Source organism: Hydra vulgaris, chromosome 10 (assembly GCF_038396675.1).
Source record: "Hydra vulgaris chromosome 10, alternate assembly HydraT2T_AEP".
Taxonomy (NCBI): domain Eukaryota; kingdom Metazoa; phylum Cnidaria; class Hydrozoa; order Anthoathecata; family Hydridae; genus Hydra; species Hydra vulgaris.
In genome coordinates, this window is record NC_088929.1 from 43,082,501 (window position 1) to 43,109,871 (window position 27,371).

The 27,371-nt window shown below is 26.3% G+C and overlaps 1 protein-coding gene across 1 annotated transcript in view; it reads left to right on the forward strand.

Annotated features, from left to right (window-relative positions):
• Positions 1–8,376, forward strand: part of LOC136085986 (uncharacterized) — a 37,398-nt gene extending 29,022 nt beyond the window's left edge. The window contains exon 4 of the mRNA XM_065808081.1: positions 6,915–8,376. Within this exon, the coding sequence (XP_065664153.1) occupies positions 6,915–7,870 (956 nt within the window). The 3' untranslated portion in view covers positions 7,871–8,376. The remainder of the gene's footprint in view (positions 1–6,914) is intronic.
• The last annotated feature ends 18,995 nt before the right edge of the window (positions 8,377–27,371 follow it).

The window sequence follows — 27,371 nt, forward strand, 5'->3', positions numbered from 1 at the left end:
GGTCAAAATTCCCATTTTTGAAGCGCGAAAACCAATGGCGGGCGGTACTTTCAGGCATTGCTCCTTCTCCATACACAGCACAAATCTCACGAGCAGCTTCAGCGGCCTTAACACCTCGATTAAATGCAAAAAGCAAATGGTGTCGAAAATGCTCAGTTTTGTCCACTTGACATTCCATTTTAATGATCTGAAAATACACAAAAATAAAAAAAACTAACAAATCAAAACACACTATCTTGTAGAGCAAAACATTCTCTTTCAAACAACATAAAACATTTTGCAAATGCATTTTATTTCTGCGTGCATTTTTAAATTTGAAAAAAACGCTCATGAATTATTCCTCAACCCAATATATTAGGGTGTCCCAAAAGACAACATTTCTGAAAATAATCTGCTCCCATTCCCTAAATGTGTTATATCTAATACAAAAACACTAGGTTTAAAATTTTTTTGAATAAAAAATATATTAAGGGGTCCCTCAAGACCCTCGAATTTTTAATGGGTCCAAAATATTTTCAAAAAAAAAGTTATTCAAAAATATGTCCACCTTGTACTCAAATTAAGCAAAACTATTTAAAAATTTCAAAAATAAAATTCATTTTCAAAATATTTTAACTTATTTATCAAAATTATCATAAAAAAATATCAAAAATGCATTTTTTTCATTTTTTGTTCAAAAACGTAATTTTTTATGTAATTTAACTAAAATAACAATTATTTTTTGAAATGTAAACTATTTTTGAAATTTTTATATGATTTCGCTTCATTTGAGTACCAGGTTGAGATATTTTTAAAAACTTTTTTTTTGAAAATATTAGGGACCCATTAAATATTCAAGGATCTTGAGGGACCCCTTAAAATAGTTTTCATTCAAAAAATTTTAAACCTAGTGTTTTTGTGTTAGATAGAACTTAGGGGGTGGGAGCAGATTATTTTTAAAATCTTGTTTTTTGGGACACCCTAATATATATATATATATGTATATATATATATATATATATATATATATATATATATATATATATATATATATATATATATATATATATTTATATATATATATATATATATATATATACATATGTATATATATATATATATTTATATATATAGATATATATATACATATTTATATATATATGTATATATATATATGACTTTTCATATATATATATATATATATATATATATATATATATATATATATATATATATATATATATATATATATATATATATATATATATTACACATATATATGCGTGTGTGTGTGCGTGTGTGTATATAATATATATATATATATATATATATATATATATATATATATATATATATATATATATATATATATATATATATACACACAAACACACACACATGTATATATATGTGTGTGTGTGTGTATGTGTGTTAGGGTGTATTGAAAAACAACTTTTTTTGAATTTGAAATTGTAATAGAGCAGAAAAGTTGCATAATGCTATAAAAAGTAACTGTGCTAAATTTTTTTAATTTTTTTTTATGTCTTCAGTTTGCGCTAGGGTTTTATTTTTCTTAATAAACATGTTTTCTAACCTTTTTTACAAAATAAAAATAACAAATTCTATGCATATACTAGAGTTGTAATAGAGTTTAAACATTGCTTAATGACTAAGTTAGAAATGGTTTTAATTTTCAAGAAAATATTTTAATGTCTTCAGTTGCCGCTAGAGGGCTGAGTTTTTACGAAAAAACACTGTTTCATGAGTTTCTGGCAAACAAACTCTGCAGTCCATAATGTAAAATTAAAGTTTTAATAAGAGTGGAAAATGTTTTTAAAAAATGTTTAAAGTTTAGCTGTAATAAAGTTCAACTATATGAGTCATTTGGATCTGTCTCAAACTGTCTTTTCGTCTTGAATAAAAGCATTATTTTTCGCGATGCAAGTCGTGCACGAATGAAGCCGTCTCTACTAGCCAAACTGCAAACTTGATCTTTGAAGTTTTGGTTACAAGTTTGATGCATCTCTCTACTCCTTGAGTATGGCATGGAAAATGGTTCACATCTGGAAAATAAAAATTTGTTAACATTTCAATTAGATTTCCAACTGAAATGTGAGTCTCACATAAAAATGAGTAGAGAGCCATTCTCAAGGAGTAGAGAGATGCATCAAACTTGTAACAAAAATTTCAGATCAAATTTGCAGTTCGGCTAGTAGAGACGGCTTCATTCGTGCAAGACTTGCATCGCGAAAAATAATGCTTTTATTCAACAATAAATTGTGTTTCGACCCACATTAGTGTGTGTGTATGTATATATTTTCTACTAAAATTCTTCCCCCAACCCCTCCTTTAAATCTTCTTACCCCTTGTATTTGGCACTCAGTAAAGGACATCTATCATAGCACCACAAAGTAGCTATTAAGGTGGCTTCACAGAAAATGTTTTTATTTCAGTAAGATAACTTAAATCAATTCTAAAATCAGTTTTATAGATTTAACATAATGAAAAAAATAACAAAATATGAAGTTTTATTGAAAAAAAAAAGTGGACTTTATTGATAAAAAACGCACAAAAAAACATAATTTTATTTGTTTTTCAAAACATTTTAGGCTTTTATGGCTAATTAAAATAACTGTTTGATAAAAATAAAATTAAAAAAAACAAAATAATCATTTGTGTTTGCATTATTCGTATTTTTGACAAACTTTAACTTTTTAGCACTGATACATGAAACACTTTCAGACAAGTTACCAGTTACATTCGTATCTTTAATACATTTGGTGTGCTTTTTACCACTAAATTTTCTCTTCTTAGGTCTTAAAGTATTATTATAATTACCCATTATATATTTAATTTTTAACCTAAAAAAATATATTTCAAGTAAACATTGCATCAACAATTTTTTGATTTTACATCGTATGTTTCCTGTAAAGCCACCTTAAATAAACACTTTTATTTACGCTCCTTTTCTCACCTGTGATGTTTTTGAGGTTAAGGCGGGTATTATTGAGCGAGTTACAGATAAAATATCTGCAACTCTTTCAAGATGCATTGAAGTTTTAAAGAAATACAACAACCTGTTTTTCAGGATTTTTAAACAAATAAAATTATCAATATATTACAAAAGTTATAGTTTGTATTACAAAGACTTTATATAAATTCACAATGTTTTTGTTGTTTCGTTGCTGTCGTTTAAAGAATCAAAATCAAAATCATTTAAAGTCGTTTAAAGAATCAAAAAGGTAGCTGTACAAGTTTCAGGGTAGAAGGAAATTATAAAATTAGAAAGGTTTGCTAAAAATTTGCATTAATTTAAAACTTAGAGCGAAAATACCCAATAAGCTTTGCCCCATCCCCTACCTCAAATTGAGAGCAATAAGTTTTAAGCCTTTTTTTTATAAGTTAAATATGCTAAATTGAATTTTATTTTAAATTTAATCTTCCAGTTTTTTTAGCTTTTACAAGCTATAACCATGTAACCTTATTAACCCTTAACCCTCCTTATTTTGGGCACAAAGAAAACTTCACTTCATCATAGCTTTTGAACGTTAAAAGGATATTAGATGAAATTAAAAACCTGATGATAAAATTAAATTTAGTATCATTAAGTAAAAAAAAAGTCTTAATAAATAATTGCGTTCATGGTTGTCACACAAGTAGTAAACCTCTAGGGTATTTTTGTATCCAATCTATAATTGCCGCGAGGTTTTTTAATTTTTTTAAATTTTTACAAAATCAAAAACATACTAAAATTTTAAGTTTACATAATGTCTGAAAGTGTCATATCTGTAACGTCAAAAATCCAACCTTCGCTTCTGGTCATTGGGCACAAATAAGTTTAATATTGTTCGCTATTGTAGTTGCAAACAATAATAGTTAGAGTAAAATTTTTAAATTACATTAGTTTGAACACATTATAAACATTATTGTAAACACATCATAAACATTATTTTGAACACATCGGGACGTAAAGTTTAAAATGTAAAAGAAAATAAGTTGAAGTCAATTTTTCAAGTTAATTTTAAAAATTACTTAAAAACGCATAACAGAATTTAAAAACAAATTCATTCCATCTTTCATTGCATTTAACCCACACCAGCTTAGTATTTAAGAACTACTGACTCCATGTGCATACATTAGATTTCATAAATATCATTATTAATAACCTAATTCATTAATGATACCATTAATTCATAAAGAGCTATTGAATTCTCTGGTTTAAAATGCCTATTAAATGGAATGGGACCGAATCAAATGAAAAGCATCTCCTTTCGCATCTAATTATTTCTTCGAGAACATAGTTACACGAATGTAATTGCATACTCAGCCTTAAAAAAAACTTCGATGCATATGTCAATAATGCAGACAGAATAATAGGAGGAACATACAAGAAAGTGTTTATGCACTTACTGAGGATTAGGGCAGCTATCATCAAAGCTTTAAAGAAAACATAGTTGTGTATAAACATTATACCTTGCTTGATAAATTGATTTATTTATATTTAAGGTAAAATCAAATAAAGTAAAACTATTATATTTTAATCATTAAAAGTAAGTTTTGTATACGAGTTAAGTGAACGAGTTACGAAAAAGTAAAAAAAAACCATGGGATCGAGTAAAATAAAACCATCTTGCTTATAAGAGAATCTAGTGTTATACTAGTGCTATACTAATTTTCATCTTCTGTTTTATAATTTTTAAATATATATAATGAAACGTTTCCTTATGGTACAATAAAAACAAAAACAAAAACACTAACTAACCCTTGGATGACTCAAGTAATTATGTTCAAGAAAAAAACAAAAACTCCATAACAAATTTCTCAAAAATATAAATATTGAAAATAAAAACAAATATAAAAACTATAAATATTTCTATCAAAACTTACTTAAAAATGAAGAAATAATTTTTTACCGCAAAAAAATTACTGAATGTAAATTTGATATAAAAAAACATGGAGTCTAATTAATAACCTAATGGGTCGTAATAAAAGTAGTTCATTACTTCCTCTCAATATTACTAATGATAATAATATTCACTGTCCAACACAAATCTAAAAAGAGTTTAACAGTTACTTTACTAAAGTCGGTCTAAACTTAGCTAACAAAATTTTACCTCCCATTCATTCATTCAAAACCTATTTAAATTCAGCCACTAATAATTTCTTATGTGACTGTGAATTAACGTTAAGAGAAATTGAGGAGGCTTTCTCATCTTTAAAAATAAACAAATCGCCGGGTTTAGATGGAAACCCAGAAATATAGTAATTTTAAACAAAAAACATATCATCAAACCTCTTTTTGATATTATGAAAATTTCAATAAATGAAGGTGTATTTCCTTATACATTAAAAATAGCTAAAGTGTACCCAATCTAAAATGGCAATGATAGTTCTGATATATCAAATAATACCCTATATCCGCATTATTTGTTTTTTCCAAAATATTCGAACGCGTTATGTATAACAGAATTTATATCCATTTCACAAAAAAACGATCTCTTTTACTCTAAACAGTTTGGGTTTCAAAAGAATATTTCTACGGAGCATGCCATTATTGAATTACTTGACAAAATAACTAACGGTTTTGAAAAAAATAAGTTTACACTAGGAATTTTTATAGATCAGTCAAGAGCATTTGACACAGATCCACTCTATACTCTTAGAAAAAATAAATTATTTTTTTAAAGATTATAACGGAGTTTTTTTTTTTAAATTTTCTATTTTTTTTTAATTTTATTATTATAACTTTACTTTCTTTGCACTTGTTAAAGCTAACATAGGGGCTCTATGAAAAGATTGTGGTGACTCTGGTCATCAATATCTTCTTTGAGTTATGTTATATAAATATATATAGTTTTTGAAACTATATACATTTATATAACAGACTGGGTCTGTTAATATAAATATATATAGTTTCTTTTTTTTATGGAATAGTTTTTTTAAATTATTATATGAACAACATAATATATATATATAAAAAAAAAAAAATAATAAAAATTAAATAAAACTTTAGACAAGATTCTAGGTACATAACTGTTACCAAATTGTGTAAGAGATTTACTTTAGGTTCTTGTGCCTTAAAATGTATGCGTACCTTAAAATGTTAGTAATTGAAATTTGATCTCTAGTGATTTAAAATCAACTGCATTAAGATTTATGTTATACAAAGAAGTAACTTTAGCATAAGGCAATAAAATTTGAAATATTAGGTCCATTCTATGTCAAGTATGCAATGACAACTAATTGCATTTCTGTATTTGTTTTAACAATTTGGCATTACAAATGACTGGTAAATAGTTTCATTTAGTATCATATTCACACAAAGGAATTTTCATAGTTGTATAAAAATTTTTTTTGATGTATATAACTCTTTCTTATAATTTAATTTTTTCTCTTCCTATACTTACTTCTTTAAAGTGTATAAAATAAAAAGTTTATAAGTTATACACACGTTTACTGCTAGTGAAAGTTTTATTGATAACCCACCCAGATTTTTCACCATGCATACTAATTCACTAATTGATTGTTCAATTTAACCTACACTATTGCTCAACTACCCCGCTGAGGTAGGCTTCATAAAACTTAACCTTGCTGAGGTAGGCTTCATAAGAATTTTACCCCGCTGAGGCAGGCTTCATGAGAACTATTTTTTTTTAAACTAATTTAGCAAAAGTTGCTCAACTAGCCCTGCTCTACCCTATGTATATACTATGAATTATTTTTTTTAATTTTTGGATATTTTTTTTTTGTTGTCAACAAGTAATAAGCGGGAGGATCTTAACAAGCTTGGGGTGGGTGGGAAAATTGTTTAAAATTTACCCCTGTTGGTGGATTAACCACCTAAGAGAAGCTACCTAAAAACTATTCCGACAAAATTGAAAAAAGTGTGAATTAAAAATTAATTATTATTACATAAATTTTATTTTTCTTTCCAGGTCAAAATGCTTTCCATCTGGATTCAAGCTTTAATTATGAAGTTTATATATATTGTACTTATCCTTCAATAAATAAAGTATTCTCTGGAAAAGTAGTACCCGGTAACACTTTAGCTTGCGTTACTCATCAAGAAACATTCTTAAAATGTCAATCAAACGAATCAATAACATGCAGTATATCAACAAGTACGGATAATTATTTACTAAAATCAAAAGCTGTGTTTAAAACGGATTGCAGTTACAAAGTCATCTTTTCAAACTTAGCAGAATCTCTTAAAACTTTTAAAACATGTTTTCCGACACTTAATTCTTATTCAGAAGCTTTTTGTGAGTATTGTGAAAACAAACTAAATCCGATTGGTGAAAATTTATTAAAATTAAAATGGAAAGTTGTGCATTCAAAAGATCCACCTCTAGCTGTGATAGAGCTGTACGATTATTCTGGAGTTGTCATTGCAACATCGCATACTGTTAATTGGTATCATTTACCATCTAGTAAACAAATATCTGATTCAACTCAGTGTTTTACTTACAACCCAGCTGTTGAGAGAGCAATGTTAATAAGAGGAATAAATGGAGACTTTGCCTTAATAAAATCCAGCATGCCCTATAATGACACATCGAGAGGCGAAAATTTAGATATGCAGCTATTTATTTTACGTGAAAAGAAATTAAGATTTGTTATTGCAGACACTAACTCTTTAACATTTAAATGTTGCATAGCAAATGGCACAATTTCAGTAAATTTTTGTTCAAACGAAATTATTTTGTCTGAAGGTCTAACTAATATTCCTGAGTGTCTTTGTATTGGTTTATCAATTTCAGTTTTATGCATTCTTAGCCATGTGAATTTAAAACAATTAGAAAAATTAAAAAAAAAAATAGGCTCTACTCGTAATATGCTACGTGGTGCAGGTTTAAACTTTAATTTACTTTCCTTGCAAGAACTGATATAGAAAACAGTTGAATTGAATAAAAAAAGTTGTACATCTCTACAGTTGGTTTAGAGAGGATTAAGATAATCATAAGATTATTCAATATGATTATAAACAACGATTAAATGATTATATTCAATATGATAAGATTAAGCTAAAACTTTGTTATGTCTAATCCAACATTTGAGAAATGATAATAAAACTTGAATATTTGCTATATTTTTTAAAATCATTTATGTTTACAGATTGTCAGAGTTTAAGACCTATTTACTTAAAATAAGTATATATAATCTAATTTAGTCTAATTCTAATTTATGTTATTTGTATAATAAAAACAATATGTTTTACAGAATATGCGCTCTTAAGTTTTTTGGGGGCTTCATAAAAACTTTTTGTTTAATGGAAACAAAGTTCGATGTAACGTTTTTGCAACTGCTCTTAAATTTCTTTATAAATGTCTTTGCATAGAATGTAAACTCTTTTATATGTGATGTGTAACGTATAATGATATTTCAAAATATAAACAGTTGAATTAGTTTTTTTATATATAAAAGTAAAACGGGTTATATTTCAAAAGTTTAACAGATGAATTAATTCTTCTACATGTACTAGTAACATAGAACGGTATTTCAAGTTTTACAATTTATATGTTTTTATTACAATACTCTGTTCAATCGTGCTTTTGGTTGCTTAGGATAGTAATGATTTTAACATGGTGCATATAAACATGCTCTAAGATCTTGCAACACATCCCCAGAAGTTTTTTTGTTTATCATCGGAAGAATCTTCCTTATTCCAAAAATGGAAAAAAAAACTTTTTTTATTGCTGGCCTCGGAAAAAATCACATAATTCAATCAAGTTCCCAGCAGTTTTTTTGTTCAAGATACGTAACTAATAGCCGTGTGGCATATTCAATACTCTATTATGTTGATACTGGTATCAAATAAGGATGACTTTTCATTTACATGAAACAATTTTTGCTGTTAACTTAGACCGTTCAAAGTTGTTTCATTTACATGAAATAACTTTGACTGTTAACTTAGACCGTTAAAAATTATTTCCTTTACATCAAATAACTTTTAAATATAAATTTTTTTGATGAAATTTAATATCTGATTTTTGATGAAATTGAATATCAATGAATTCAGATCTAGTTTAATATAGCACAAAACAAAATTTTGAAAAATTCTATTTAAGAACCATACCCTAGGGGTGAGGGGTGGGGTTGGTTAGGGATTGGACGATCTTCACAAACACCATAAAATTGCATTTTAAAAAATCATGCCCACGAGCATATATTTTGAGTTTCAAAAGTGAAATTGCAAGCTGAACTATTAAATTTATTAACTACTTACTACTATTGCTACTTCAGTTGTTACTATTATTAGAATTTAATAAGTACTTTCTTACAGTATTTACTTTGTATATATACTTAAATATTTGTTTATTTGCGTTTTTATAAGTTTTTCAGCTCTTACTTTTATTAGAATATAGTTATTACAATTTCTACAATAACTACTACCTCATTTGTTAACAATTAGCAAGAGCTGTGCTATTTGTTATGAAATGAAATAATAATTCTATACAGGCATTGACGTGTAAATAGAAAACATGCTTTTTTCATTATATTAAAATTTAACTAATGGGGGCCAATATATCATGCCAATATTATAAATGCATGCCAGAAGTTTTTACTTGAAGCATTCATTTGAAATGCTTAATCATGCGAAAGAATGCTTTGATTTTCTTAAAATCTTTTGCTTTTTCTGCTTCAGAAAAGGCAAGGATTTAAGACCTATAAATAATGAAAAAACAACGTATATTAATCTAAATAGAAAAAAAAAGACTACTCAAATCTTATTAAAGCAATGTTCTAGAAAGATTATTCGGTTAATAACTCAAACTTACCTACCATGTTTTTTCAAAATGTAGAAAAAAGCTTGCTACTTTTCTACATTTTGAAAAAACATTGTAGACTAACCCTTACTTCACCGTGTTATGAAGGTTAATTATACATATTTATATATAAAGTACCCTAGTTAAAATTTAGTTACGTTATTATGGCAATTATAGTTACTAGACACACGCTATGAAATTTAGACCTGAATACCAGAGTTATCAGAGGGAGAAAATGTAAATGTTTTATATGTGAAAATGAGCGCAACTCAAAAATAAAAAAAATATTAATATTCAAAAATATATAAAGGCGTTTAGAGTTTATAAAGACGCGGACACTGCTTGATTCTAAGAGTTTTAGGTTGAATTTCAAAAGACATGAGGTTTTTTTTCAGATTCTATTAATATGTATATGTACAAACTGGAATGTGTTGAAAATAAAATCCGAAGCGTTCCTTCTTAGTACATAATTAATATTTTCTGAAATCCAGAAGGTAGTGTTTAAAAAACAGTATTATTTTTATTATTTTAGCTATCTCTTACTATAAATATCATAGAAAACCACTCGACCAGCCATTATCTTTGTCTTCAAAATGTGGTTAATTTAATGTATAATAATACTTTTAATGGTTTGACAACTTTATGGCTCACGTGCTACTATAATTGCTTTTTTGGGTCCGTTCATTACAGGTTTCAAAGCAAAATAAAATGCATATAAAACAATATTTTTTTCAAATGATGTATGTATGTATGTATGTATGTATGTATGTATGTATGTATGTATGTATGTATGTATGTATGTATGTATGTATGTATGTATGTATGTATGTATGTATGTATGTATGTATGTATGTATGTATGTATGTATGTATGTATGTATGTATGTATGTATGTATGTATGTATGTATGTATGTATGTATGTATGTATGTATGTATGTATGTATGTATGTATGTATGTATGTATGTATGCATGTATGTATGTATGAATGTACGTACGTATATATGTCTCTCTCTCTCTCTTTCTCTCTCTCTCTCTCTCTCTCTCTCTCTCTCTCTATATATATATATATATATATATATATATATATATATATATATATATATATATATATATATACATACATATATATGATAGTTACTTATTCTAAAATTTTTCAGGGTTTCAATGCAGAGATTCTGAATTGTTGTTACCAGCATCATTTCACCCAATAATTTGAGAACGTTACCACAGTTTGGTCCATCCAATACACCACCATTATTCCCATGGCACCTTACTGTATTTTTGTTGAAAAAGGATTTTAGACCCTCATTGACAATAAGAACATCAACAATTTTTGTTAAAACATGCACATACATGTGAAGTTCCGTAGGAGAAATGGTATCATGAATAAGTTTCTGCAAATTTCCTTAAGCAAACATGGGGTAAAAATATTATTGAACAATTTCATTGTCTTATAAGGATATCCTGCATCTTGATACCGATAGTAATCTGAAATTAAGGAGGCAAAAATTCTCAAACCACCTGATAAGCTAGTTGTACAAGTACAGTAACAACAAACATGTTTTCTACCATGACTCTATAATAAATTGTTTTGTTACTCGAAGATTTAATTTTTTAATAGATACTTGAAAAATTATTTAAATAAAAAATTAGGCAAGTTCTCTAACTGACATGCCAAGAAGAACGTTTTGAGCTTTAGGTCAAGAGCCACAAAAAAATTGAGCTAATTTAGATTAATTAATTTAATAAGCATTGTAAGATTATGGTTATTCTCCATGAAATTACGTGCAAAAGCCAGAATTATCCTATTGTTCAATCCTGAGCATTTCTCATTTCTTCTTTGGTCTTCTAACTTTGCTTTATCAGAAATATTCACAATTACGTGAAAATTAATTACAATTAAATAATAATTCTGATTTTATTTCTTTTATTTGCATAATATAAAAATGGTTAAGTTACTAAACCTTCACCAAACACTGTCCTTCAACTCTTCATAACCGTAACCACTGATTTCTTTTTAACACCTAGTTGCAAAATCCCATACTGTCGACTATGTGAGTTATATTAACCATAATAAATTTTATGAAAATGAGTAAATTAATATACTGCCGTTTAAACTAAGTTATAAAATATTAAAGCACCTAGAAGATCAAGATATGCTTTTCATAAATCTCTTAGAATATCTCTAAGCACGTTTTCAGGCATCATGGATTTTCTTGATATCAAGTATCAGTAGAGACTAGTTTATTTGTTTGGAGTTTGGGTTTTAGTACTGCAGGTAGCAGTGAGCCTCCTAAAGTTAGAATAGAATATCGCAGCAAGTCATTTTAAATAAATAAACCAATAGATTGAAATCTACCAGTGGATAATTGTAACGAATTTTCAACCTTTACTAAAAGTTTTAGAACAGCTGAGGTTATTTGCTCTGACATCTTTATATCCCTGAAAAGAATAAGATTGTTAGAATTTTGAACAGCAGATGTTCTTGTGCGTGGTTGCCCAATGCCCTTTACAACTAGTAGGAAACAATCGGTGCAGAATGATTTTAACCATTCAATGCAGAAATTTGACTCCATGATATAAACTCTTAAAATAAAAATCTCGTGGCTGCATTTGTAAAATACTATACAACAAATTGGATATAAGCATTGATCCTCTTGTCTGATACCATACAACGAATTGAACGTGAGCATTGATCGCCAGTTGGAGTAACCCTTCTAATCTTTATAAGTAACTCTCTTCTAATTTTTCAAACTTCTTCAATCATTTTTATAGGCTTTCCTTGATGTGAACAAGATTGTTTTTACTTTTAGTAAAATATTTCAAAAAGGTTATCATATTATATATATATAATAACCTTTTTGGCATAGAGAGTATTTTTGCAACGGCAACAATGTCCAGTGAGAAATGCATTTATATCAAAACTGAATCCTTTGTGTACATTGACAATAAAACATAAAACATAAAAAGTGATGGATATGCGTTCAAAGATTTCAAAGATTCAAGTGTACACCAAACTATTGTTATTGACCCTGAAAGTAGTTAATGATACGGCAAAAAGAGAGGTTAAATTAATGCAAGATTTTTATGATTTAATTACTGTTGAATTCAACAGTGATTTCTTCAACATTGCTTTATTTAATTTTGAATTTCAAAACGCATATATGTAGTAACTTCACTAGTGCGTATGCTGACGATATTATTACTTTTAAGCTCAGCTTTATCTGGTCTTGAAAAACTAATAAAAACTTGTAATGTATACTGCAGTTCAAATTGGATAAAACTAAACCCTGATAAAATGGAGTTCCTCTTGACAGGTATAAAACAGTTACAAAGCTGCACATTATTTCTCGATGGAAATTGAATAAATTTACACAATAGACTCGAACACTTGGGGTTTACATCGGGTACAGAGCACTCTATATTTGCCTCACTTGATCGGATAAACATTGCTGAAAAAATATCTAATTTTTGGACAGCTGTCCAAACTCTTGTTTAATCTGGAATCCGTTTTGCTCATTCAAAATCTATTACACAATTATATCAAACCTTGGTAGTACCAACATCAACTTAAGGTCTGGAACTTTGTAAAACCAATGACGTAACAATGCAAAACCAAGACAGAATCGAAAGAAGCGCATTAAAATTGCTTTTCAACCTTTCAAAACATTGCAAAAATTGTTTACACTTGTTATTTAAAATTCAAAACATGTCAAAATGCATTCACCAGAATAAACTGAACTTATTTATTTGTCTTTTGGGTAACAAATCGACAAATGATATTATTGAATCTCAGCTTAACAATCTCACAGTAAAGCAATCTTTTGTAGATGATGTCCAGCAGATGTGACATATTAGTGGACTAAGTTTCGAAAAGTTAAGGAATGAAAAAAAATAGAATACGTTTTGTGGTGGTGGGGGATAAAATCTCGAAAGATATTGAGAAAACATTGAAATACTCATTAGATTGGTGGAACATAAACGCACAGAGAAACATTTTCAAGCAAACTCTAGAAGAAAACATTTCAAAATGATTTCCATTCTTCCTTTCAAACTTTAAACAATTTTTTACTTTTACCATGTAAAAATATTTACAGTAGGTGGTTAAGAAAAATAATAATACTCAATTTTTTTAATTTTGACTCCAAAAACTTAAATTTTATTGCGATCGGATAGAGATAACCCGACTTGACGTCAAAGTTTAAGTTGGAAAGTTAAAATGGAGCTATCGGGACTTTGTAGAGTTCATTATTTATATTCAATAAAAAAAACTTATGTATGTAATTATTGTGTATTTATAGTAATAGACCCACAGCGGCTACGCTAGGCAAATTGTGGACGTCGGTGAAATTAGCTTTGCGAGGCCCCTTTATGTAAAAAAAAAGTTAATAAAACAAGCCTTGATTTGACTGAATCTCAGGGCTTGAGTTTTTATTGAGCACTATATTTTATTGAAAATTATAAACGCAAGTCAGAGCTGTTATAGTTATTTTAAACATTTATTTTACACTTAACTTTGGTAGGTGTTCACACTTATTTGTTCTTAATATTCAAATATAAGGTTTCGTTTTAAGTTTAAAAATTTAGATTGAAAAATTAAGAGGAGCATATAGGTTTTATAATTAATTATGATATGAATTAATAACAGTAATTGCATGAACACACACAAGTTTTAAAAAGACGAAATTTTTGGCTTTTAGCCTCGCTGAACCTTTTTAAAATTTTTTCATAAGTATTGCCCACTGCTATTTTAACTTAAATGGACAAAATGGATAAAGCAGATAGTCTTTCTTGGCTAATCGTGGTTCTTAAGTAGGTCTTAATCAGTTTTAACTTTAAGAAGCTTCTCCTAGCACTAGTTATATTTACTGGAATTGTGAGCATGATTCTGATTGTTATGTAAAGATTTGGATAAATTTCTTCAAAATTATTTTTTTAAATTTACTGTATAAGTAGCTTTACATCATATACATTCATATTATATATCATCAATTTTTTTTTTTCAGGTCTATGCAATATCCGACTCAGATCTATCCAGCCACAACATCCTTTTTTCACTATCTGAGTCTGTATTTGCGAAAAAAAGTCTACAAGGAAAGCAATAAACTTCATCTTTAGACAAGTAGCAAACTAACCATCTGCGGTGTTGAGTTTCGCCGTTAATCAGTTTTCGCGTAAAATGAAATTTAGAAAAATGTCTGTTATATGCGTCTTTAGGGTAACTTCATCCGATTTCTCTACATTTTTATGGGACCGTTTTGAATTAGGTCATAACGCTGAGAGTCGGTTATTGGAGATGTCCATTTTCCCGCATCTAAGTTTATAAATGAATCGCTCAAATAAATTGCTTGCTCTTGATTTACTGAGTCACAAACTTTATCACTTGCTAAATCTTTATTGCGTTCAAACTTTTGGGTCATAGCTAATACATTCGACTCCAAAGCTGGTTCTGTTTCAGAAACCAAAGAAACTTGGCCAAGAGATTCATCAAAGAACTCTGAAGCAGTAACAGTTGAAAGGGGTTTCGTAAGAAATTTCATCATACTGGAACTCATAGCTTGGTTTGATTTCTCTGTTTCAGTTTTTCTTTTTCTTTTTGATGCGCCAGATTCCCATGTACTTCCTATATCTCTGTCTCTCGTTGGTTTTCCAGACATGATTTTGGACTAATCAAAAAAATTATAGTTAGGTACTTGCATGAAATTTAAGTTTTGATTTTAATTAATTTTTTATGGTATTAACTTTAGGTCAAGATAGTCATAAAGGAAGCAGAACATTTTAATCAACTTTTTAAATTTACGCGTAATTAATTAAATAAAGAGTTAAATTTTATTTATAACAGTTTGTAATATTCACATACTTCGTTATTGCTTCTATAACAGACTAGCAGTAAGCAACCCGTAATACGGGTTATTGGTAATTAAATCATTTATAACAATATGACTTGATATATTATATTAAAAAATATGATTAAATACACATTAATCTATAAATAATATTTTAAATTGGGCACCCTATCAGCAATGTCATTGCTTATAGTTAACAACATAAACTAGACAAAACAACAAATAGACAAAAAAGAACTTAACATCAGTTAAGTTATTTTTTAAATGTTACAACACAGCAGGTATCAGAAGAGGAAAATCAAGAAAAGCCTGCCAATACCTAAAACAGTGTTTCCGAGCTAGCATTGTTAAAAAAAGTAAAAAAGACACGCAATAAATATTTATGAGCATAGGAAAAGTTACTGTTAACGACAAAACAACATAGCACAAAATAGCTAAAACACAAATAATCATAAAAACTGGTTTTATTATGTTACCAGTAAACAAAATTATTTTTACCTTATTATGTAAAGTTCCAGCTTCTCCTGTTCACTAATGATTAATAGAGTAAACTTTAGATCATATAAATTTACTAAACTAAAACCATGTTTTAAGAGTAAGCAAGCTAATCAAGTGATGACAAATGCAACTAAAAAAAGGGATATAATTATATGTCTGAGTTTATAAAAAAAAATTTAAAATCATTCAAATTAAAGACTTATCAATTGTTATTATAAATAGTAAAATTCATACTTAGTTTTGTTCTTAAGTTAATTTAATTTTACTTAAGTGTAATAAGTAAAATCAATTTAACAGACTTCTTGACACTGAATTCTGACAAGTATATTTTTCGCTCGTCGAGCAGCATGTCTTTCTTTTCAATGACAATTAATTTTGAATAATATTATTACGACGATTAATATTACTACTGTTACAACTGAACAAATAAAAGTAAAAAAATCTTAGGAATTGTGACCTTTTCTAATTAAAGATTATATTTTAACTGATAACTGATTGAAATCCATATCTTTGTTTAAGTTTATATAGATAACTGTATATATAAGTTACAAATTAGTATGACAATAAATACAAACTGAAAATAAAATAAACTGAGATGTTTATCTAAAAGATAAAACAATATTGATTAACATCAATTATTTTTAATGTAAAAAAAAATCTAGACTACAATGCACAATATATACACCTTTAAAAAGAAGCATAACACTTTGAAAAATAAAACATGAAGAAGCAATCATTTTTTCCAGCTACTTTCAGCAAAACTTCTTTTTTTTTTTTTAAGAAAAAATATTCATATAGATACAGAGAAATATAAAATAAATAAAATATCATATAAAGATCATCTAGGTCATATTTTTAAAATCCCGAAAATTGTTTGGGTAAAATATCTGGAAAAAATCAAGAATATATTTTGCTAAATTGTTTCAATATTTCTTTTTTAATTGTTCCTAATTTTTCTGTGAGTGATGAATGAAAAAGCTTAAAAAAACAAATGTATTACGAATTTATATACCTAAACTTGTATGCATGTAAAATGTTTTGGATATCCAAAACATAATAAAAATATAAATGTAAATAATATAAAATAAAACAAAACTGTTAACTTACACCAATCAGTACCAGCGCTACTGTCTAAAAAATTTTATTATTATCCCTACTAATAAAAAGAATAAAAATTGGGAAAATAAAAAAAACGGAATTCAAGTGACTAAAAAGCATTTCAACTCTTTTCGATTGCTCTAAAAAATAAAATAAAACTGAATAAAAGAAACCGACAAACAGAAAAGTAAAAAAATATAAACAAACATTCATTTATAAAAACGAATAAATTTATTTATTAAAAATATATTTAAACAAATTATATTAAACAAAAAACAACATTAATTCTCTGTAAAAGATAAGAAAAATTTATCAGCTCAAATTTGCTTGCAGACCTTGCTTGTAAAGTTGTGTGAATAAGCAAAGCGTTTAGAAAAGCCTAGAAATTTCATAAAAATGATGTATGCAACGTTGAACATTGAACGTAGACTTTGATAATTATTAATAAACGTTTTTAAAAAATTCACAAAGCTTTACTATATTTTGTTCTTCTATACCACATAAATAAATCATATGATAAATCTAAAATAAAATATGTAAGTACTAAGTAAATAAATAAGAAAAACATTACATACAAAAAATGAAAATCAATGCACCTTATAGAGAAAAGCTGTTGTGATTTACCAGAGTAGTAGTTGCTAAATATTATTTCATGTTAGCTTTTAAAAAGTAACTTATCCTGGTTCATCATGATTCCAAAACATTAATAGCAAAATCATGTAATGAACAGCGCTAAAGACAAAAAATTAAATTGAGATAAAAAAAATTGTGTATATGACAAAATAATTTGTCTTGGCTTTTAGTTTATAAAATAATTTGTTACAAAACAATTTGTCTTGCCTTTAAGCTTTTATTTTTATAAAACAAGTTGTATATATGGCAAAATATTTTGTCTTGGCTTTTATGAATGATTAAAAGCAGTGAAATCTAATAATGAAACTACCTATTTATCATTTTTAACAATAGACATCAACGTGAAGCGCCAAATGTCTATTAACTCAAAAGATTACAAAAACAAACAACATCACAACAGCAACACACAACAATAGCACCCACCATAAGATAATATAATATGCATATAACATAACTTAAGTAACATAACATTTATTTATAACAGAACATAAGTAACAACATTACGCAAAATGTTATCAAAATACATTATATATTTTCAGAATAATTAATAATAAAGGCTTGAAAACACCTAGACCTAAAGCAGTAACAGTTTAACAATAAACACTGCCAAGTATACCTCTACTATAAGTGCATCACTTGGCTGGCAAGGTTGACAAATCTTGCTCTACACGTTTACCTCATCGGAACTTTAAAAACATGGAAACAACATAATATAAAAGTATTTAAACACATTTATAAAACATTTATAAAACAAATATATAACACATATTACTACATACACAAACAAAAAAAAAACATTTTGCATCATTAAAAACACATTCATAAAACAGTTATAAAGCACATATTACCACATACACATACTTATCAAAAAAGCATATATACAAACAATAAACATATTTAACTTGAATTATGCAAACTAAACCTCTAAAAATGACATGAGAAAATTTAAAAATATTAAAAGTAAATAAAATATAAATATATAAATACAAACAATACTCTTTACCTTTATACTTTTTTCATAAGAACTGTAATCCTCATAACAAAATTTAACCTGTACATACAATAACATGTTAGTGTTGGAACAAATTTATTTATTTTTCTAAATTTTCTAAAAAAGAACAAAAACAGTTAATTATTAACTGTTAATAGCATCAATCAATATCAATCAATATATATTTTACATAATCAATATATTATTACATATAATCAGTATATATTTTCACTTTAATAATTACTGTATATATATACAATCGGGACATTTACAAACAGTTATAAACTGATGACGTGTAAAAAACTATGATGGTATAAATTATAGCATAATAAAAATAATGACAATAATAACAAGCTAAAATAATAAATAATAATAAATATTAATAATAATAGTAATAAATAGTAATAATAATATTAAATACAATAATATAAAAAGTATAATTTATATACATTTTACTAGTATAATTGAAATAAAACATTTGTAGCAAATAGTGATTGTCATTAATAATAATGCTAAATAAAAAATATAAAAATCATAATAATATCAATAAGAAAAAAATATAACAGCTAAAAAAAAGAAAAGAAAATGGAGAGATGCTTAACGACTTGGAAAGAAGAGTCAAAGAAGGAGAAGTCCTAGGAGAGTTTTGTTATGTACCAGAATTTTTTAAGCATAGTATTTTATAAGGAAATAGAAATATTGAGTATCCATTAAAGTAAAATAAAAAGAATTTAAAAAAAAATTGTTATAGAGAATTAAGTGGGGCGATAGAAATTATTTAAGAGAATTAAGTGGGGCATAGAAAATAGTTTATTGTTTATTTATTACATGTTACATGGTTGAATAACAATGCCACAAACATTAGAGCCATATAAACCTTACATGGAGGATGAAAATGAGGGTATTTGATTGCGACTAAATGAACATTTATATATTTTTATGTTTTATTTTCAGAGTTTTATATTTTTACTTTTATTTTATGAGTTTTATACTTTCATTTTATTAAAAATTTAGTTATAGAGAAATAAATTGTGACTGCATAACTAATAGTTCATTGATTTTTTTATTGAGGATAAACTTTTTTACATGGGTCATGAAGGCATTTCTATTTGTCATTTTGGAGAATATTTTTTTTAGTTTCAACAGGAAGAGAGTTCCAACAGTGAATTGATTGATACTTGATTGACTTTATGCCATACTTATGTGTTTGTTTTAAAGGCATAGAGAGACTACAATAAGATACAGATCTAAGTTTATAACTATGAATATCATTTGTAAATTTAAAATAGCTAGTGAAGCAGCTGAGCATATTATTGTGGACAATGTCCCATACAAGTACACAGTTTGATAAGTAGATAAGTTCGTCAAGCTCAAAAATTTTGAAAGGTTATATAGTATGTCAGAACTAAAACTGTTAGGTTAAAAGTGAATTACTCTTAAAGGTTTATTCTGGAAATTTATAAGGTTTTTTTAATAAATGGATGAACTTTGTCCCCATATCTGACAACCATAGCGTAGATGGGAGTTAACAACAGCATGCCAAAAAAACACTTACCAAAATGCCTTATTTTGGTAGGCATTCCATTTTCTCGACTTAGTTTATTTAATATGGATTTAATTTGTTGAATGAACAAAAGACTTTCATCTTATAATACGCCTAGATATTTTATTTTATCAACAATACTTAGTTTGTGACAATTCTAAAATTAAGTTTTTTGGTAATTTTTTTGCCTTGAGGCTTAAATAGAACTAATTCAGTTTTTTTGACATTCAAAGATATTTTGTTGGATTGCAACCATTGAACCATTGATGCCAGGTCATAATTAAGGTACTTATTTAGCTTTTTTAAAGACTTATCTTTTTATAAGATTTATCTAGAATCAGGAGGTTAGTGTCATCAGCAAAATGATGCACTTTCAAGTATTTAATATAAGTGTTTAAATCATTTACGTAGATATGGAAAAGAAGGCGACCCAAAGTTGAACCCTGAGGAGCACCTATAGGCATAAACTTAGTAGTGGATTAGATATTACTAATAGTAACACTTTGTGGACGATGGTTTAGACATGACTTAAACCAGTTCAGAGCAATTCCCTTTACACCATAATGATATAGTTTTGATAATAGAATTTCATAGTTGACAGTATCAAATGCTTTTTGCAGATCAACAAACACTCCACCAGCAAACTGTTTTTGATCCAAAGCCTCGCTTATGGTTTCAGTTATATCTATAAGTGCTTGGTTAGTAGAGTGTTTCTTTCGGAATCCGAATTGCGGACTCAATAAGCTATCTGATAGATTTAAAAAACTGAGTAGCCTGTTATACATAAGCTTTTCAATTAGTTTACCTACATTTGAGAGTAAGGTTATAGATCGATAGTTACAAGGATCTTGTTTACAGCCAATTTTAAAAATCGGAACAACTTCTGCGACTTTAAATAAGTTAGGGAATATCCCTGATTGAAAAGATTGATTTATTGCAATACTCAAGAGGAAGCTCAATTCTTGAGATGCTAAGCTCAATTCTTGAGATGCTATTGGGTCGAGTGCTTTTTTTGGATTCAAGAGGAAGATATAGTTATTTACCCCTTGAGAAGTAACTGGAGATATAAAAAAGTATCAGGATTTTGGTTTTTTAGATTTTAGAAGAGAAGTGATCATTAAATGTGTTTGCAATTATTTTCTTGTTAGTTATAGTTTTATTATTGATATTTAAACTATCTATATTATTGATGTTCATTAATTTAATATAAATAATACTCCTTATTTCTTTCCAGGTGTTTTTAAGGTTATTTAAATTTTCATTAAAGTAGGTTGAATAAAATGTTTGTTTTTTTGAGTACCGCAGTAAGTTACTAACTTGATTTCTGTAATATTTTAATTTTTAATAGCTTTGTTATACTCTGTTGTATCATAGTATTTACAATTAATATTATCATTGTCAAGTTTGTTTTGAAAAAGATTTTTTAGGATAGATAAAGAGTCATTAAATAAATTATGAGTAAAAGTATTTACACCATTTATAGTGACCTTAAAATTCTTATCTGTCAGAGAAGAGTATGATCTAGTGTTTTCCAAGCAATTAAAACAGAATCAATAGCCAGTTTTAGTCATCAAAGAGTTGTATAACTTTTTATCAACATTATTACACCTAATGTGGATACACTTATGGCAAGAGTCGCATTGTATGGCTTTTTGATTACATGTTGCGGTTTTATAATAAACACCACAGGAAGACTTAACAACTATATTATTCACTTCACTATATAGGATGATAAAGATGAGAAAAGGGTATTTGGTTGAACTAAATGTATTATTATATTTTTATTAGGTTTTTTTTTTATTTTTAATTTATGAATTTTATATTTTTATTTTTAATTCATGAGTTTTATTTTTATTTAATTCATGAGTTTTATTTTTATTTCTATTTTCTGAATTTTATATTTTTATTTTATTAGAGTTTTATTGGAGTTTTTGGTTTCAAATTTTAGTCTACAAGTGAGCACTATGCAATCTGTGTGTGAGTATTTTGATGAGAAGTAAGAATGTAACAATATTTTAAAAGTAAAGAATGTAACAGGTTCGAAATTTATAATAATTCTAACAGAGATAATGTATTAATTATTTGCATTACAAATTATAGTTACTTATAAGAATCAGATAATAATAAATAATATGATAGATATACTGTAAATACTATACAAGTATTATGATACTGTATTAAATAATTTTTATATTTTAGTAGGTCTAAATAATATTAATACTAAAATATACTGTAAATAATAAAACTAGATAAAATATGGAATACACACACAGACAAATAAGTTGTTACGCAAAATCTCTTAATAGTTTGACATTTTCGTCGGTGTTGTATGTGTTTTAATTATTATATAATCAAAACTATAATATATGGTGTTGTATATGTTTTAATTATTATATTTTTTTATTATCTATAGTGATTCCAAAATAAAAAACGAAATAAATAACTAAAAAAAAAATTATATTTTATTGATTAATTAAATAAATTAGACTTATATGCGTTTTCAAGATTCACTCCCTTACAACAACTGAAAGCAAAATGACTGATAAATAAATATTAAACGAGTTTCGGGTGCTTCATTTTATTTCACATATGAGTTGCTGGTCTCTCGTTTTCAAAGTCCTGCTGCAAGATTTTTTTTGTAGGCTTTACAAACAGTTTAAATTCATTTTGTAAACGATAGTATGATTGTGTAACAGTAGGTATTCATCTTTGCAATAATCAAGAGGTTTAATAACTAAATATTTATTTCTTTTATTTTAGATGCATTTTAGCTTAATTTTGCTACATTTGCTAAAGAAAATTGATGAAACAGAGTTGGTAAAATCCACTGCATATGTTATGTCGCGATGCTACTAATTTTTTTTAATGTCAAAAATAAACATGGATGGTACAGGAAATTTCGGAAAACATCTATTCGGAAAATCCTCGATATGTAAAGTTGTTCTGTGTAGTTCCAATTTTGATTTATGAATGTACATTTAAAATGCTATTTTTACCTTAGTTTTTTGCGGTTACAAATCAGGTTACGAAATTAGACGGTCAGGATACGAATGTAGAAGATGATGTTGCACAATAACAGGTGCATGATAAACAAGCGGTAGACGGTATACTAGGAAGATTTTTGATAATGCGTAAACCAAAGAAAACAGTGATCCAAAATATTTGTTTGTGAGTTAATTTTATTAGTAATCTTTGACTTAATCTTAATGTAAACTTTTATATTCTGTAATGAGATTAAATTTAAAAAATAATTGATAGAAATTGTTACTATAAAATTTCCGCTGCAAAAAGCTTGATCATTTAATTTTTCTTAATTATCGAAATATAAACAAGTATAGTGCACAAACATTTTCCTCTAAATCCTCACTATATGAAAACGTTGTATATAAGTTTATAACTTTGTATATAGTTTGATAAAATAAAAATATAGTATAAGTAGTATAGTGTAAAAGTATAAAACATATTATAATAGTTATAAAATATATAAAAAATGAGACCAGGTCTTTTATAATTATATCTTATTTATGAATTGCATTACTTTTATTACTACATCTTGTAAATTTCAAGACCTATATAGCTCTTATTACTTATATAAAGTTAAAAAGTTATAACGTAATTTTAATTTATATTAGTTTTAAAACTTAAATAAATTGAAATTACGTTAACTAAAGCAAAGAAACTATTAGACAAGATCTAAAAGTCTAATTTACGTTTACTTAGACTAAATCTAAACGCAAAAAATACGGTAATTTGACTACATTTACACGTAAATTAGACAAAGTCTAAACGCTTTATATAGGAATAATAATCCTATAAAAGACGTCTAAAATAAGTTTAATTATAGACGTTTTATGGACGTTTGTTCTAAACGTTAATCTGGATTTCATTCTGAACAGATAATCGACCAAATCTGAATGTTTTGTCGAAACGTTTATGTTTAATAGACGTTTGTGTGTTTACTAGGTACACTATACTTTTATACTATAAAATTATATATAAAATTATAAATCTAAATAAACCGTTTTTATATAGTGGAGATTTAGGGGCAACATGATATATTTATTGATTACCTCAAAAATATAATATTGTCTATTCTTGTTTATGCTTCGATACGTCTCAAAAAAAAAATCCCCAAGCCTTTGCTGCGGAGATTTCGTGGTAACCATTTTTAACGTCATTATCAAATATTTTTTATCTCATTTAGCAGAAAATATAAATGTAAAATTAAAGATTAGTAATAAATTTAATAAGCTAATAAACAGATATTTTGGATCACTGTGTTCTTAGGTTTATACATCATCAAAAATCTCCCAAGTATACTGTCTACCGCTTGTTTATCATGCGCCGCTTCTTGCGCATAATCATCATCTACATTCATCTCCTGATCGTCTTCTTTAGATTCTTGGTCTTATTAAGCACACAATTTTCATTGTTCTTGAAAATGTCTTTTTTCGTTCATCCTATCCGCGATGAGGTTTGTTTTAAATATGAGGCAACAAACAAATTTGGAAAGTTATATATTATAGATTCTAAAAGCGTAATAAATAATGAAATTAACAACAAATCAATATAATTCATTTGTTTTTGTATTCTAATTTTGTAACCGCAAAAAACAAGGGTAAAATAGTTAGCATTTTAAATGTAAAATAAAAAAACTAACAATGAAAAAACTTACAATGTGACAATGGCTCGCGGCGTTCCTCAAGGATCTATATTGGAACCACCTTTATTTTGATCTATATCAATGATTTAAGCAAAGTCTCTAATATTCTAGATTCTATCTTATTTGCTGATGACACAAATTTATTTTATCCTCATAGTGATATAACAACATTGTCTAAAACGGTCAACATTGAACTTCTAAAACTAACCAAATGGTTAAATATGAATAAACTTACAATTAATTTAACTAAAACTAAGTATACTATTTTTTATCGCCTCCATAAAAAAGATAAAATTCCTCATGCACTTCCAGAACATATTATTGGAGAATTTATTGTAAAAAGAGAATGTTCAGTGAAATATCTAGGTGTAATTCTAGATGAAAACAAAAAATTGGAAGACCACATAAACATGATTGAAAATAAAATTTCTAAAAATATCGGATTACTTTATAAAGCAAAACAATATTTAGATCAATCATGTTTGAAATACATATATTTCTCATTTATTCATTCCTATCTTATCTATGCAAGCATTGCTTGGTGCAGCATAAATAAAACAAAGATAAAAAGACTATTTAGCAAACAAAAACATGCAATTTGATTTATCAATTTATTATCAAATGCACACCGCCTCTAACATTCAACGCCATAGTTCAACAATCTAGAAATATTAAATATGTACCAAATAAATATATATCATCTAATTTTTGTGTATAGAACTAATAATAATACGATACCAAATATCTTCAAACCATTATTTAATAAAATTCAACACAAATACAAAACTAAATATTCAAGTAACAACTTTGTTCAACCCAAAACTATGTATGTGTAATGTATGGAATAAGATAATTTGTAATGATATTAAAACACATACAACTCTTTAACAGTTTAAACAAAAACTAAAACTATTACTTTTATATAATGAACAAACAGAGAATTATTTTTAAAACTATCTATAAAAATATTATATTTGAAAATTATTTATTAGTGCATACTTTGTTGGTCTGGAAAGGTCTAACGTCTTTAATTATAAACGTTATAGTCAATTATATTATAAAAAAGTAAATTTATAAATTTACAGCATTTATAGATTTTAATAACGATAATTTAAATTTATTATTTTTTTTAAATGAGAGAGAGAGAGAGAGAGAGAGGGAAAAAGAAGTAATCTACTTTGAATTTGAATTTATTTTATTTTTGATAATACTATTTTTTTAAATTTCTTTTTGCTGAATAAATATCTTTGATTGTGAACTTGTGTATATGTGTACATAAATTCATACATGCATACATACATACATACATACATACATACATACATACATACATACATACATACATACATACATACATACATACATACATACATACCTGCAGAAATACATACATACATGCAGAAATACATATATACATACATACACGTATACATACATACATACATATATATATATATATATATATATATATATATATATATATATATATATATATATATATATATATATATATATATATTATATGTATATATATATATATATATACATATATATATATATATATATATATATATATATATATATATATATATATATATATATATATATATATATATATATATATATATATTATATATATATATATATATATATATATATATATATATATATATATATATATATATATATATATATATATATATATATATATATATATATATATATTATATATATATATATAATATATATATATATATATATATATATATATATATATATATATATATATATATATATATATATATATATATATATATATATATATATATATATATATATATATATATATATATATATATTAGGAGTATTCAAAAAAAGTGAATTTTCAAATCTAAAAAACCATACCCTCTAAATTTGGAGCAAGTATATAAAAAATGAGCCTCACAAAGTTTGAGCGATGTCCGTTCACTTTTGACCCCCCCTCAAGCTAATAATTTAGGGGAAAATTGACCGAAAAGTGGTCGTTTTCGGGCGTCTTGAAGGAGGGGCAGTTTTTTTTTTTTTTTAATTTTTTTTTCTGCTATATATATATAGGCCTATATTTTTGTTTAAAAATATATGGTTTTTTCCTTACTTCTCAAAAATCTATGTTTGGTGATATTGAAAATCATGAAAATTGGTATTTTTTAAAATATATTTTCTGTTATGCCTAATGTTATATACATATATTTTCGTGTAAATTCTGATAGTTTAAACCTTTTTAAGAATTTTTCTAATAAATACAGATTAGTAAATACAATAAACATTAAAAATGAGCACAACTTAGGTCAATGAAAAAGGAACATTTTATTA